This window comes from Hyaena hyaena, unplaced genomic scaffold (genome assembly GCF_003009895.1).
Source record: "Hyaena hyaena isolate Hyena2069 unplaced genomic scaffold, ASM300989v1 scaffold_122, whole genome shotgun sequence".
Taxonomy (NCBI): domain Eukaryota; kingdom Metazoa; phylum Chordata; class Mammalia; order Carnivora; family Hyaenidae; genus Hyaena; species Hyaena hyaena.
This window is the reverse complement of record NW_024080754.1, coordinates 751,373-767,528: the sequence shown is the minus strand read 5'-3', so window position 1 is coordinate 767,528 and position 16,156 is coordinate 751,373. Positions and strand designations below refer to the sequence as shown.

The 16,156-nt window shown below is 41.2% G+C and overlaps 1 protein-coding gene across 6 annotated transcripts in view; it reads left to right on the top strand.

Annotated features, from left to right (window-relative positions):
* LOC120235132 (amyloid beta precursor protein) overlaps nucleotides 1-16,156 on the top strand; it is a 272,417-nt gene that overhangs the window by 51,088 nt on the left and 205,173 nt on the right. For all 6 annotated transcript variants that reach the window (XM_039237295.1, XM_039237294.1, XM_039237293.1 and 3 more), the window contains exon 2: nucleotides 11,221-11,388. In XM_039237295.1, the coding sequence (XP_039093226.1) occupies nucleotides 11,221-11,388 (168 nt within the window). The remainder of the gene's footprint in view (nucleotides 1-11,220; nucleotides 11,389-16,156) is intronic.

The window sequence follows — 16,156 nt, the reverse complement described above, 5'->3', positions numbered from 1 at the left end:
TCCGTAGTATGTTAACCTCTGCCTTCTGACCTTCCGACTCCCTTTTAAATGAGGTGTCCTTTATTCAGTTGCACACCCTCTGGAGTAATCTAAATTTTTTTTGTGTTTGTCTAAAAACATGAGTACATCCTTGTAGATGTGAATCGGCACAGCAGGATTTCCCATGCTCCTCAGGGAGCCCTGTATTTGTAAAACATAGCAGTGCATTAGCTTCCCCCACCTTTTTTTTTCTTATGGAACTGCTCCCCAGCTGTGCCTTTCCTGCCCTGTGCTTCCTTCAAAGAATTATTTCAAGTAAAAATAGAAGATACTGTATATACTTTTAAAAATTCAGTTTGAAAAAGTTTCTACCTTCTGAAATAATTTTGTTTTTTTAAAATTTTTTTTTTTTAATGTTTTTATTTATTTCTAGGAGAGAGAGAGACAGCGTGAGCAGGGGAGGGTCAGAGAGAGAGGGAGTCACAGACCGAAACAGGCTCCAGGCTCTGAGCTGGCAGTCAGCACAGAGCCCAACGCGGGGCCCGAACCCACGAACCGCGAGATCATGACCCAAGCGAAAGTCAGACGCTCAACCGACTAAGCCACCCAGGCGCCCCATCTACCTTCTGAAATAATTTTGAGTCTCGATTCTGTTACTTAGTACTTTAGTATTCCTATCAAATACATACCTGTGTTAGTTTCTCTTGCATCAATAATGGTACCACAACCCACTCCAAAATTCAGTGGCTTAAAATAATAACCGTTTTACTGTGGCCTACAGGCCTATGAGTCCACTGATCTTGGCTGAGCTTGGCCAGATTTGATAGAAAATAGTAAAACTTAATAAATTGAACATGTATAGAATTGTTCTTGTGTCTAAAGTGGAGAGGAGTCGGGGGGCACTTGGGTGGCTCAGTCAGTTAAGTGTCCGACTTCGGCTCAGGTCATGATCTCATGGTTCATGGGTTCCAGCCCTGCATCGGGCTCTTTGCTGATGGCTCTGAGCCTGGAGCCTGCTTCAGATTCTGTACCTCCTTGTCTCTCTGACCCTCCCCTGCTTACACTGTCTCTATCTCTCTCTCTCTTTCTCTTTCTCCCCCTCCCTCCCTCCCTCTCTCTGTCTCTCTCTCTCAGAAATAAATAAAAACATTAAAAAAAATTTTTAAAAAAGAAAGTCGTTTAAAAATAAATAAAAATAAAATGGAGAGGAGTCTCTCTGTCTCAAAAATAAATGAACATTAAAAAAAATTTTTTTAACAGGGAGGTCACCCAGTGGCTCAGTAGGTTTGGTGTCCACCTTCAGCTCAGGTCGTGATTTTATGGTTCGTGAGTTTGAGCCCCGCATCAGGATCTGTGCTGACAGCTCAGAGCCTGGAGTCTGCTGCAGATTCTGTGTCTCCCTCTCTCTCTGCTCACACTCTCTGTCTGTCTGTCTGTCTCTCTCTCAAAAATAAATAAACATTAAGAGTTTTAAAAAAATAAAATGGAGAGGAGTAATACAATTTAAATGTTCTGTGTTGCATTTGGTACTGAACGCTAATATTCCCCAGATGTCAGAACTAGTAGAAATTATACTGGATAATTGTCCATTCGTTATCATCAAGTTTCTTCACAGCAAATGCCATTCAAACCAGCATCTCAGAGAAGCCCAGTTCTAGGTCCTTCAGCGTGTTAGCAACATGACTTAAATGCATTAACTCTAGAATGGTATTTTAACGAAGCACTGTCATTTGAAATTTCCTTTAATTGGTGTCTACCAGCAAACCACGTGCGTGTGCATGCGTGTTTATTGCTATTGCTAGCTAGCTGTATAGTATATGTACAGGGACTCCATATATCCCTGAAAATATAGATTAAGTAAGGTAGGGATTGATGAACATGCACTAACTGTTGGAATGTTGGGGATTCTAGACCCCTGCTTTGTAGATTTAATTGGCTGCTTCTGATTTAAGGAAAAAACAAATTTAGGAGAAAGATTTCATTTGCATTTCAAGGGAGATTCCAAACATTACACTAGGTTCTAGTGATTTGATTAAGAAATACAGATTAAACATTTGCTCCCCCTTTGTACTTTCTTGAAGAATAAGATTTTTAAAAGCCAGTAACAAAGAACTACAAAATATTACTGCCATAGTGGGGAAAAGTTATTTGAAAATAATATTCAAGATTTAAAAATAAAAAAGCTTTGAGAACTAGTAGAAGGAATGCCAGCTGGCTTAGAATGAAAACAAGCAAGCATAGGCTTTAGAGTAATAGACTTGATTAGACCCCTAGGCAGGTTTCAAGCCTTTCTGATTATTTAAGTAGATGTGAAAGTGACATATCTTGGTTTTTCTCACAACCAAATGAGATCATGAAAGAAAAGGCCTAAGTAGATGCTTTGATTTTTGCCCCTTCCTCTTTTCCTATCTTCCAGTTCACAAGGTCAAGGCTGATGAGACAGCAAGGCTGAGAGACTGAAAATAGTATAAAGATGTGGTAACTGGGTTTTTGTTCGGGAACTGTATAAACCATACCAGTAAAACTTCCAATTAAAGACTGAATTAAAGGAACAAACTTTCTACATCAAAATGATCTGAAAAAGAATTTTTGACTATTACCAATGTAAGCACATTATACAGGGTATAGTATATATGATATACATGGTATGTATATATGCATGTAGTTTATACATGTGACATATTACATATAAAACATTTACTGTTTAGGACTAAATGGACATTAATTAGATGTTTTTTAGGCACAGAATTTGATTGCCATCCATGAGGCTCTATATTTTTAAATTCTACTTTTATATCTGTTCTAGACAATGAACATCACTCTTTCTTGGGTGCCTAAAATTCATGCTTTTAAAAAAATTTTTTTTTTTTTTTTTTACTTTCTGAGAAAGAGAGAGACAGTGTGAGCAGGGGAGGGCCAGAGAGAGAGGGAGAGAAAGAATCTGAAGCTGGCAGTCAGCACAGAGCCCGACGCGGGTCTCGAACCCACAAACCGTGAGATCATGACCTGAGCTGAAGTCGGATGCTTAGCCAACTGAGCCACCCAGGAGCCCCTAAAATTCATGTTAGTAAATATTAGTAATTTAATTTCATGGGTATTGAATAACAAAGGTTTCTGTTGAGAGAGCTCCTGATACTGGCCACCAGCAGCTAGAATTATTTACTGGACTTGTTATGAAATGGAAGGACTTTGGGGTCTGCTTTAGAATATCTGTCTTTTGAGCAGAGAGAAAAGCTTGATATTGTCAGATGACAAAACTAAAACATTTTAGGTTACGAGTTTGATGTCCTTCAAGAGAAAAGAGTCTATGAATTGGAGGAGCACTGTGTTCCCAGGGACTTGGGGAAAGAAAGAGTTTTAAAGAGCTTTAGAAGAGGCAATCCGGAAACCGGCATAATCGGCTGGGAAGTGGGAGATTTCCTTATAAAGGTAAAAAGGTCCTATTTTTGAAGGTAAAGTAAACTAGCTAAAGCTTAGTTGGCACATTGTAAATGGGGCACGTTAAAATTCCTGGATAGGTGTTTCCCTCAACATGCAGGCTGATGTAGGTTTAGATTTGTGCTGTGGGCCCCGGCCTCTGGGTGATCTCCATCATGTGGGCTATATATAAGAATTAACTTTATCCATATCAACAGGGACCATGTACTCATCAAGGATAGATAACTTGTCATTTGAAGCCAGGTCAACAGTGTTCCAAAAAGAATGTCAAATTTTGGGATGCCTGGGGGGTTCGGTCGTTTAAGCAGCCGACTCTTGATCTTAGCTCAGGTTTTATATCAGGGTCATGAGTTTAAGCCCTCTGTTGGGCTCTGTGCTGGGTATGAAGCCTACTTTAAAAGGAAAAAAAAATGTCAAATTTCAAGGAGTGAAATATACGGGTTAGTTCTCAAAAAGAATTTTTTCTCTCCTTATTCTTGGGGCAAATCATTGTTAGCCTGCAACTTGAGATCTGAAATAATTGTGCAACAAACGGTGGATGTAATGAATGTGGCCTACTCTCTACACAGGTAAATCAAAACTGTGTACAGTTTCTTTCTTTTTTTTTAATGTTTTATTTATTTTTGAGAGAGAGAAACAGAGTGAGCAGGGGAGGGTCAGAGAGAGAGGGAGGTACAGAATCCAAAGCAGGCTCCAGGCTCTGAGCTGGCTGTCAGCACAGAGCGCAACGCGGGGCTCAAACCCACTAACTGCGAGATCATGACCTGAACCAAAGTCAGACGCTTAACCGACTGAGCCACCCAGGCGCCCCTGTGTACAGTGTCTATAATCACATTTCGTTTTTCCGAATGCTTTGGCTAGCCTCTCCATTCTTTCCTTCGGCAAATACATGCTCCCACACGCAGGGGGCAGAAGCTAGGAAATTTTCAGTTTTCTCTTTTAATTTGAGAGTCATCCTGGTCATGGAAACAAAACCCTTGATGGAGTAGGCCCAGCCCCTACCCCGTCATCTTCTTGATACTGTGGCCTTAGATGAATTCTTATCAGAGCCCTTTCCTTTTCCTTCTCCTTAGCATTGGAATAGATGATTGCACAGATTCTACAGTTCTAGGAAATCTAGTTTTAATATCCGTTGCCCTCCTTTAGACACAAAATTGGCAATTGCAGATGTTATGGTTCTGCTTATGATTTTGCCCAGGGGGTGGGGGGTGCATTGCAAGGGAATAGTCTTTTCCCTTTGGAGAATGCAAATTTGTGTATGTTGAATGTTAAGGTACTGCATTTCCCCTTGAAAGGGGTTCACACGTCTTCTAGATTGTGATTATAGGAATCAGTTGCAATTATATTGAAAATGGAAAAATCTGAATGTTTTAAAAGTAAACTTAAAGTAATTTTGCAGGTTGTAATTGAGCTATGCCCAGGTTAAGAGAAAGCTGTATTTACGTGAGGAAGCCTGGGATATGATAGAAATAGAATCCCTGTGTGCTTTTTTTAAAGAGATACACTACAAGGGTCCGGAGCCGGGGAAATCTGAACTGATTGAATAGGACCAAATACTCCACTGTATGAGGCCGCTATTCAGACCAGTGAGACGTCTGTTTAAATGCAGAAACCAGATGGTTTTCATTAGCCACAAACCCTAAAATTACATAAATCCACGGATGGAACTAAGCTATGGACGGATCCCTGCCCTCTTGCTAAGCAAGGCTTCTCAGCCAGGGAAACAGAGCGGCCCTTGTTTCCTTTCCCTTGTAGTCGGGATTGCGTGGGGGGATGGCTGTCGGCCAGCTCTATAAGGAATTTTGATCTCCTTGATGATAATCAAGAGAGAAACTTTTTTGGTGAAAGGGAACACCCAGTGTGAAAGGCTGCAGAGGACCTTGTTGGTTTTGCCCGTGTAAAGTGCATCAATTCTTGGTGTAGGTTTCCAGGCTCACCTCCACCAATTGGCTTAAACTAGGTAAATCTGTTTCTTTCTGTCTCTTTTCATTTCCCCGTAAGCGCTTTTAAACCCGTTTTCTAGCTAACTTGCTTTGGAAGGTCCATTTTCACTTCAGCATCCTATACATTAAAGCCCTACAATATTTTTCTGGCAGCCAAGGATTGTTTTTAAAAGATCGATGGCATTGTTAGGTGTAATCTTTCGGTCTGTGTAGTTGAGGGCGTTCTATAATACAGAGGCTCTTGCCTTTGAGGCAGCGTGTGGATGTGCCTTTGTTTTAGCCGGTTATTTTGTTCATTGTCACTGAACTCTGTTTTCCCATGGGAAAGCATCTCTGGTCTTATGATGTCAGTGGAAAGTCATTCCATTTACAAGAATCATCTCCATTTTCAGTCTCAGAAATCATGCACCGTGAAAGGCCAGTTATGCCAGGGTTCCAATCTTGTAGGTGTTATCTTGGATTTCTGCAAAGCAACCTTAAGTTACCTTCGATAGTGTTCAGAAGAAAACTGAATTAAAATACAATCATTATTTAAGTGGCTGTATTTCCTGGCTACTAAAGTTTTTTATATCTTTTCTGTTAAAAGGAGAAAAGTTTAATTAGTTAATTAATTAATTATTTTGAGAGAGTGTGTGTGCATGTGTAGGGGAGGGGCAGAGAGAGAGGGGGTGGGGGGGGAGAGAATCCCAAGCAGGCTCTGCACAGCAGCATAGGGCCCGACCCGGGGCTCGAACCCACAAACCTTGAAGTCATGACTTGAGCCAAAACCAAGAGTCGTACGCTTAACCGACTAAACCATCCACGTGCCCCAAAAGGAGAAATGTTTTTTAAAAGTTAGGAATATTTATTTTTAGGATGATATTGACAAAATATTCATTTTCACTGGCACCAAATGGCTTCCTCTAGGACCATAGGATTTCAGTTGAAAGGGTGTTCACATTAACAGGTCCTGAATCAGACCCTGTGTATAATTTATTAAGCCATTTTTTAAGGCTTCATTCAGAAAAAGGAATTTGAGTAAAACGGTCAGGCCCTCAGCTGATAGCTAAGCATTCTCTCCTGTGTGACCACCTTGGCTGGCTATGGTTTCCTTCTGGCTGGATGCCAGGGAGGGGGCTGCTCATATCCCCACGCTTTGTTTCTGAAATTGGCTATTTGATGCAGGTGAGGATCCTTAAGCATTGTTCGTCTTTTTTTAATTAACTGAGCCAGGGATACGTTACTTAAAACATGGAATTCTTTGCAGGTGGGCTTCAGTTAAGAAAAGGTTCTTTGTTCAGTTTGCGTCTCCGAGGTAATTGCTGTGATCTCGTACACAGCTGGTATTGGTTTGGAAGAGAATGTTTGCCCAAGAAACATGGTTCTGTGAGTTAAGTATTAATTTGTGAAGGGCCTCTTGTAATATCAAATGTAACAGATGTATATATAAAGCCAATTTTATAGTTTCTAGTATAATAATTTGCCCTAATTATTGAGGAATCAAAGTTCGAACTGGTAAGCAATGTCCACTGTCAGAAAATGGAGCGTGTTAATGATCATGACCCTCCATAGTCATTTTTTAAAGTTAAGATTAGATTTCATCTGGGGGTGCCTGGGAGGCTCAGTCTGTTAAGCTTCCAACTTCGGCTCAGGTCATGATCTCACAGTTTTGTGAGTTCAAGCCCCATATTGTGCTCTCTGCTGGCAGTATAGATCCTTCTCTCTCTCTCTCTCTGTCAAATAAATAAATAAATGTTAAAAAAAAAAGATCTCACCTGATGGAAAATCCAAAAGGAACTTCCCATCTTAACTGCCATTGTTCAATGGAAGAGATCATTAAGGCAATTGAAAATGTTTTCCAGTAATATGATAGAGCCATAATCCATTCATTTGAGATGTAAGAAAGATAGCCACCATTCGGTAGTGGGCTTGTGCAAACATACACGCAGATGGCATCAAAATAGCTATAAAGTCAGAAAGAGGGAAGGATGACAAAGTGCAGAAAGGAAGAAATAAAAAGAAGTTAAGAAGTCAAGGTAGAAACAAAAGAAAAACATCTACTCGATGTGTTTGTCCGGTAGGATGACTGGTTGTCTCAGCCTGCCAGGGACTTTCCCGGTTTCAGCATTTGGAAGGCTCACATCCTGGAAACGTCACAGCCCCAGGCCAACTGGGATGGATGGTCACCCTGTTGTCAAGGCAAGGACTTGGCCTGATTTGCCACTTTGTCCCCGGAACTAGTTCAGTGCCTAGCATGTGTTGGATCCTCAAATCTACTGAGTGAAGAAATGTTAACTGCTGCCCTTCACAGCTGTTGTGGTTACATTGGAGTTGCCTCTCTGCAGCGAGGGGTTCAAAGAGATCACGAAGACTTTTTTAAAGAAGGTAAAAGAGAAGCACCCCCCCCCCCAAGTCTTTAGGAATGTCTTATAGGTGTAGAATTGAAGGATTGTGAGTTACTAATGGGGCGGTCAGAGGGGTAAGGAGACTTTTGTTCATTCCAACAAGTCCAAGGGAAAAGACTCACAAGGAAGAATTCGTGTATGGTAAAGAAGTTGAAAAGCAGCAGGTACTGAAGAAAAAACCCATTTGGTTTCTGCTTAGGTCGTATGCAGCCTTTGAGAAAGCAGTCTGAGTTGATGGGTGGAATGTAAACCAGACGGCAGGGGATCTGTGGGCAGGCGAGAAGGTGTGAGTACCCGTGAATGCTGAAATCACCAGCTCATAGGATTTGTTGGAAGACATGGGAGGAAGATAGTTCTTCTAGAGGAGGGATCTGCAAATGGGGGCCCACTGGTCGAATGTGGCTGACTGCCTGCTTTGTAAATACAGTTTTGTTGTAAAACAGCCACACCCATCTTGCATGTTGTCTGAGGGTTGAGTGGTTACGGCAGGGACCAGCTCACAAAACGTAAAATATTGAGTATCTGGCCCCTAACAGAAGAAATTTGCTCACTCCCTGCTCTGGAGGATAAGAGAGAATGGAGGAAAGTGGGGTGTTTTTTTTTTGCTTTCTTTGTTGTTTTGTTGTTGTTTTGTCTGCAGTTTGCTTTTTTCAGTAGAGGAGACCAAAGGCTATTTGTGGATGTCCTACGGGGCCAGAAAAGAAAGCGCGTTAGGTATCTGCTGCTGTGTAGCAGATTACCCCAGACTTAATGATTTAAAACACAAAACATTCAGTATCTCAGTTTCTGTGGGTCAGGAATTTGGGAGTGCCTTCTGGGTGGTTCTGGCTCCAGGTTTCAGTCATGCCAGCCAGGGCTGCGGTCATGAAGGCTCGTTGTGGCCGTAGGCTGCTTCCAAGCTCACTCGCATTGCTGTTGACACGGAGGCCTTGGTTTCTCCTCTCATTAGGTGACTCCCTCCGTAGGACTCCCTGCATGTCCGCACAACATGACGGCTGACCTTCCCCAGAGAACAAGAAAGAAGCCGGGTGCCTTTTATGACCTGTTCTTAGAAGTCACATATTATTTTTGCCATATTCTATTTATTGCACAGACAGACTTTTATGCATGATGGGATAGCACTGGCAAGAGCTTGAACTCCAGGAAGGTAAGGATCCTGGGGCGGGGGGGGGGGGGGACCATTGTTGGAGGCCAGCTTCCACCAGGAGAGAAACAGGCGCTGACGTGTTCCTTGAGGGGAAAATACAGAATGAAGGGCACTTTTACTGACGAGGACGTAGAAACCTGTAGTGAACAGATTGTGGAGAATCTGAGGTGCAGAGACATTTTGAGCTAGCAAGGCGAAGATTCATTCAATAAAATAATTACCAACTGTGATGGGGGGATCAATAATCTCTCTGTTCACTTAGAGATAAGTTACCAGGATTCTACTAAGACTGGAAATCTTTGGGACAAGGAATGAATTTGAGCAGAATAAAGTATCCTGGAGAATCCAGTGCTGATTTCATTACTAGATTGTACATTCCCTGAAGGCAAGGCTTATCTTTTACATATAAATAAATTTTAGATATTAAAAATATTTTTATATCCTCCATAGTCTCGAATATAGGGCCTTATCTCTAGGTGCCTGATTACCGTTTGGCTTTCTTGCAGTGTTATTATCTTCCTACTTATTTCAATAAAATTGGCAAAATTTGTCTTCTGATTTTTAGATTCAAGGCTTTGAATTTCCTCCTATTCCCTCAGGAAAGCTGTGAAACTTAAGTTTGTGGAGCATTCTGCTTAGACGGCCTTCTGTTGGAGAATGAGCGGTCCGGGTTCTGGCTTGGAAATTGTGGGAGGGGGCAGGGGGCCCAGACTGGGGAAACGAGGGGTCCCAGCTCCTTCTTGTTGATGACCCGATGCTGTGGCTTCAGCTGCTATCTTGTCACATCTGGCAACGCGAAGGCAGAATCCTGTTCAGGATGCCTTACAGAGTAGATGTCAACGTGGAGAAAACGTTACCTGAAATACGATTCTAGAGATTCTGCCAGGAACTCTTGCACTCAGGTCTGTGATGGGTCTCAGCTGGGTTCTGTGCACTATCTTTTTTTTTTTTTAAACAACATAAATCTTCTGCTGTGGTTGAACAAAATATATACGAAGATGACTAGAATGGACAGATGTTTGCTCTATTTTTACATTTCTGTGGGAAGAAATGTCAAGAAGCTATTTCTTAACTGAAGTCTCTCGGTGCAATTTTAGTGTTTTGTTTTTTATTCCCTCCTGTGAACAATTTTTAGAAATGATGCACTTTATTATAGAATCCCCCAGTGCTCGGCTGCATGAATGGCTTTTGGTGGCAGTTAACTCTTCCTGACGTGGATGCCACACACTTCCTCAGCAGCTGCCTTTCACAGAGTGGGAATTACTTTGCTTAATGTGTCTTCTGATTCCCTGGTTTCAAATAACACTTTTACTCCCATGGGTTTGTTTTTTTTTTTTAATCTCTCGCTAATTTTTTCTAGTCTTTTTGACGTATCGGAACCCATGAAGTGAGGTAGTATGGATATTTCAAAATGTCCATATTCCCTTTTTAAGATATTTATATGAAAAAACATTTTTAATGCTTATGTGAAGGTAATACCTGAAGCACAGAAGGGTTTGGAAATACAGAAGGGCCACCTCTTCGGTTATTTGAGTGAAATGGTGTATTGCCTCCGGTGGTAATGGCTAAGACCTACTAAGAGCTTACGACACAGCAGGTGCTCTGACAGACCTTGAGAGACCTTGCTGCATCCTTCCACAGCAAAGCTGAGGACCTGAGACGCTAGCACCCTTCACCTATTCTTACGATCTGAGTGAGGGATAGCCAGAGAATATTCTGGAGAAAGCCATTGGAATGGCCGACATATTCAGTCACATTTGTGCATGGTAAATTCTACAGTAATTTTTGGGTCCAAAAAATCATAATGTCACTTGCTAGTGAATAAGCACACTAACACTATGGCTTCCATTCCAGGAGGCACCGTACAACCTTATTCTTAGACCCGGTCATCAGGCAGGGACTTGGCATTGTTCTTTGTGTGAGTCAGTTGGAGGTTATTATGAGAATATGGTTTCCCTTGGAGTGATTATATTTATTTCAGAAAAACACCTTATTTTATTTTCGGAACCTTTCAGGAGGCACGGCAAAATCTGCTACGGGTAGTTGCATCAACTTTTTAGTGACTACTTTCTTCTCAATATGTTAATTCCTATATTTCAGTGTTAAAAAAGCATCGTATCGTAGGTGGTTGGAGATGAATGTAGCACACGTAATACTTAACAAAGGAACGTTGAAGGCAAGGCGAATTCCTACTCGGAGGAATTTCCGAAACCAAGAATCAACTATTTTTGGTACCGCTCCGTGCCGTGTTCCTCTTTGCCTCCCTTCCCCAATTCCTTTCCCAGAGCTGTGGATTTGGGGAACTAACCTAAACTTCTTCTTCTTTTAGGTGCCCACTGACGGCAATGCCGGCCTGCTTGCGGAACCCCAAGTTGCCATGTTCTGTGGCAAACTGAACATGCACATGAACGTTCAGAATGGGAAGTGGGAGTCAGATCCATCAGGGACCAAAACTTGCATTGGGACCAAGGAAGACATCTTGCAGTACTGCCAGGAAGTAAGTCCCTTCCCCTGGTTCCTGTTGGGTCACATGCATGGAGTTTTTTTACTTTAACTTCTTTAAGTATTTCTGTTTTCTCTCTTGCAGCAAAAATCTTGGTTCCTAATGATTCATTATAGTATTTAAGTTCATTTATTTATTTTGAGAGAGAGAGAGCTGGGGAGGGGCAGAGAGAGGGAGACAGGATCCCAGGCAGGCTCCATGCTGTCAGCGCAAAGCCCAACGCAGGGCTCACATGCACAAACCCTAGGATCATGTCCTGAGCCAGATCCAAGAGTTGGCGCTTAACCAACTGAGCCACCCAGGTGCCCCTCACTAGACTATTAATATATTTACTTGCTTTGCCGTATACAATATGTATAAATTTTTAAAGAAATTATGATGTCATATTGCAACCATCAATAAACCTACTGAGTAAAGTTTAAGGTATCTGGGCACTCCGTTTATCTTTAGAATGTATCTCACTATGACTTTACAGTCAAGATAATGTTGAGATTTTTTGTTTTTATTTTTTAATGTTTATTTATTTTTGAGAGTGAAAGAGAGAGAGTTTGTGGGAATGGCAGAAAGACAGAGAATCCCAAGCAGGCTCCACACTGTCAGCACAAAGCCGGATGTGGGGCTCAAACTCCTGAACCATGAGATCATGACTGAGCTGATGAAATCAAGGGCTGGTCGCTTAACCAACTGAGCCACCCAGACACCCCAAGATAATGTATTTAAAAGTTACTAGAATTAATTTTGCCTATTTATGTTAACAATTTGGTATATTTTACTTCTGTTTGTCTTCGATTTTAGTTTTTCCATCCCACTCATTTTATTTTTTGAAAATATAAAACTTTCACATTGTTAAGACTTAGAAACTCTTAAAAAAAAAGTTGCACCCATCTTCTGTTGGTAAACATTTTCATTGTTCTGATTTAGCCTTCTAACAAAAGAGGATGTATGGTTTCCCTTCTTTTTCTTATAAAAAAGGTGCTTTCAGGAAGCATTCAAAAAGACCTTCATTCTTTTTGTAATTTTCCTAGTTTACTTTCTATTATTGTATAGGGTATTCCTTCCTTATTAATTCAGTTTAAAATAACTGGAGTCCAAGACATTTTATTCCATGCTTCCAGACAATTACCTATTCTAGGATATGTGGCTATTTTTGTTTTGAGAACATTTAAAAGAATTAGTCTTATGCCTCTTGGCAAAACTTCCTTATCCTTCATAGAAACAGCAGATGACCTAAAAAATTTTTAAAAATAAAAAAAAAAATAAAAGGGTGGGGGGCGCCTGGGTGGCTCAGTCAGTTAAGCGTCCGGCTTCGGCTCAGGTCATGATCTCACGGTTCGTGGGTTCAAGCCCCTCATCGGGCTTGTGCTGACAGCTCAGAGCCTGGAGCCTGTTTTGGATTCTGTGTCTCCCTCTCTCACTGACCCTCCCCTGCTCACATTGTCTCTCTCCCTCTCTCAGAAATAAATAAAAAAACATAACATAAAAATAGAAAAGAAACAACAGATAACCTGGCAGCATTTTCTTTGTTGTATTCTTTCATGTACTAGAAACTTTCCTTTAGTCTTTTTAGATCCAAAATGAGTATTTAATGAAGTGTGTGTACATGTGTGTATGTGTGTATTTTTAATAATACTTATAGTAAAATATGTAATTTTTTTACATATATACACATACTTTTTTTGGTAGCACTCTAAGGAAGGATGGTCTCTAAATATCAACTCTTGTGTTTTGAAAAGCAAAAACGGATCTATATCATCACAATATATTACATATCAAGTCATTTTTATACTGATGGAGTATGAACCATGCTGTAAAAAGATAATTCTTCTTATTTAAGTAAAAATCACCAATATTTAAGTCTATTCTGTTTCTTAGTAGAAGAATTTATTAAGGGGCGTCTGGGTGACTCAGTCGGCTCAGGTCATGATTTCACGGTTCATAAGTTCAAGCTCCACATTGGGCTCTATGCTGACAGCTCAGAGTCTAAAGCCTGCTTCGGATTCTGTCTCCTCTCTCTGCCTCTCCTCTGCTCTCTCTTTCTCTCTCTCTCAAAAATAAATAAATGTTAAAAAAAGTAAAATGAAAAAAAAATTTAAAGAAGCATTTATTAAATAGGGATTGATAAAAAATTCAGTTTTGCCCAGATATGACATTTCTGAAATATACATTTTGGAAAAATAATATTCACATTCTTTGCAAGAGTTCCTTTAATACAGTTTTGTCATAAGTTATGAGTTCAGTAAGTTGGAACTCTGTGTGCATGCTTATAGGTTTTTTATATCATTTCACTTTTCTGGATATACATACAGATTATGCATTCTGAGTGTTCAGTTAAGCTAAATATTTTTTGAAAAGGCTGGCACTCAGACTCAGTTAATGATGTCGACCAGGTCATCCTTTTCTGTTGAATGGCTAATTGATGCCCGTGTCATAGTCTGCATCTGAAGTTTTCCTCCGTTAGTGCCACTTCTGGGTAATCACATGCTTTTATATTGTATGATGACCCTATAAAAATTACCTTTCACAACCCTGAGAACAACCCTTATGCCCACACCACTTAGAGATCCCACTAATGTCCAGCTTCACTCCCTGTCTTTGTTGTTCCTGGGGTGAGCCACAGGGTGGTTCTTCTGGGTCCCAGAATGTTGGTGGCCTTGGGGGCAGGAGAGTAAGCTTCTTGGTTGTTTCTCATCTGTCCTGCAATTCTGGTATATTTGCCTGTCTCACCTCACTACCCACTGAGGTCTTCTGAGATGAGGTGCACAGGCCAGAGTCTTAAGATGTTTAGACTAACATTAGACCATAGAAGTACGAAGGGGCCAGAACAGCAGACTTGTGAGCCTCTTAATGAATTGGTTTCTTTCCCTAACAGCAGGAAGTCATTGGAAGTTTGGTTTTTGGGGTTTTTTTTTGAGAACAGGAAGGACTGTAGATTTGCATTTCAAAAAGTCAGCCTCTTGCTTTATCATTCTGATGCTATATTTAGATTCTGGGTTCCCCACTGGGGCCTCTAAGCTGTTCTCTAAGGTAAACACTAGCCACCTGTGTGGCCTGAGCATTTGCAGTGTGGCTAGTTCAAACTGATTTGTGCTGAAAATGTAAGATAAATACTGTATTTTAAAGATTTACATGAAAAAAGATGATAAAATGCCACATTAGTAATTTCATATTCATTTCATATTGAAATATTTTATTTTATTTTATTTTTTTTATGTTTTATTTATTTCTAGGAGAGAGAGAGAGAGAGAGAGACAGCATGAGCAGGGGAGGGTCAGAGAGAGAGAGGGAGTCACAGACTGAAACAGGCTCCAGGCTCCGAGCTGGCAGTCAGCACAGAGCCCTATGCAGGGCTCGAACCCACGAACCGCGAGATCATGACCTAAGCGAAAGTCGGACACTTAACTGACTAGGCCACCCAGGCGCCCCTCATATTGAAATATTTTATATCTACTAATTTAAACATCATATATTTATGATGCTTAATAACACATATATGTTATTAAATTACAAAATTTTAAATGTTTATTTATTTTTGAGAGAGAGAGCACGGGTTCGAGTGGGGGGAGGAGCAGAGAGAGAAGGACACACAGTATCCTAAACAGGCTCCAGGGTCTGAGCTGTCAGCACAGAGCCCGATGCAGGGCTTGAACTCAAAAACCATGAGATCATGACCTGAGCTGAAGTCAGGTGCTTAACCCACTGAGCCACCCAGGCGCCTCTACATTGTAAATACTATGTTATTAAAATAAATTTCACCTGTTTGTTTTACTTTTTAATGTGGCTACTATGGAATTTAAAATTACATAGACAGTGTATTTCCATTATATTTCCACTGAACTGTGCTGTCATCCCCGCTGCCTCATCCCACTAGTGACTCTGGGCTTTAAAGGCTCTGAGATCCTGTCATCTACAAGTGGGAGAGGGAAACAGACGCGAGGAGTCTCCCCGCCACCCCCCCCCCCCCCCCCCGAGCTTCCACCAGAACTTTACTGGTGATTCAGAGTCAGGGAGGAAGGCTTGTTTGGGGGGCCTTTTTAATGCATTTTTCATTAGATACATTTTATCGCAAGGGGATTATATGAATACCTTTTGAGAGTCCAGTGGCTCTCTCCCTCCCTCAACATGTATCTTTGGGTGCTAAGGAGGCAGTGATGAGTAGAACACAGGACCTGTTCTTAAAGGGAGACCTAGGGTGGGGCGCCTGGGTGCCTCAGTCGGTTAGGCATCCGACTTCGGCTCACGTTATTATCTCACATTTTGTTTTTTTGTTTTGTTTTGTTTTTTTAATTAATTAATTTTTTTAATGTTTTATTTATTTCTAGGAGAGAAAGAGAGAGACAGCGTGAGCAGGGGAGGGTCAGAGAGAGAGGGAGACACAGACTGAAACAGGCTCCAGGCTCTGAGCTGGCAGTCAGCACAGAGCCTGACGCGGGGCTCGAACCCACGAACCGCGAGATCATGACCTAAGCGAAAGTCGGATGCTTAACCGACTAAGCCACCCAGGCGCCCCTATTATCTCACATTTTGTGAGCTCAAGCCTCATGTCAGGCTCTGTGCTGACAGCTTGGAGCCTGGAGCCTGCTTTGAATTCTGTGTCTTCCTCTCTCTCTGCCCCTCCCCACTTATTCTCTCTCTCTCTCTCTCTCTCTCTCTCTCTCTCAAAGATAAATAAACATGTAAATTTAAAACAAATTTTAAAGGGAGGGTCTCTGGAGAGAGGAAGGCTTGTGGAATACTTTTAGCAACATAAAAAGCGACAATGTTG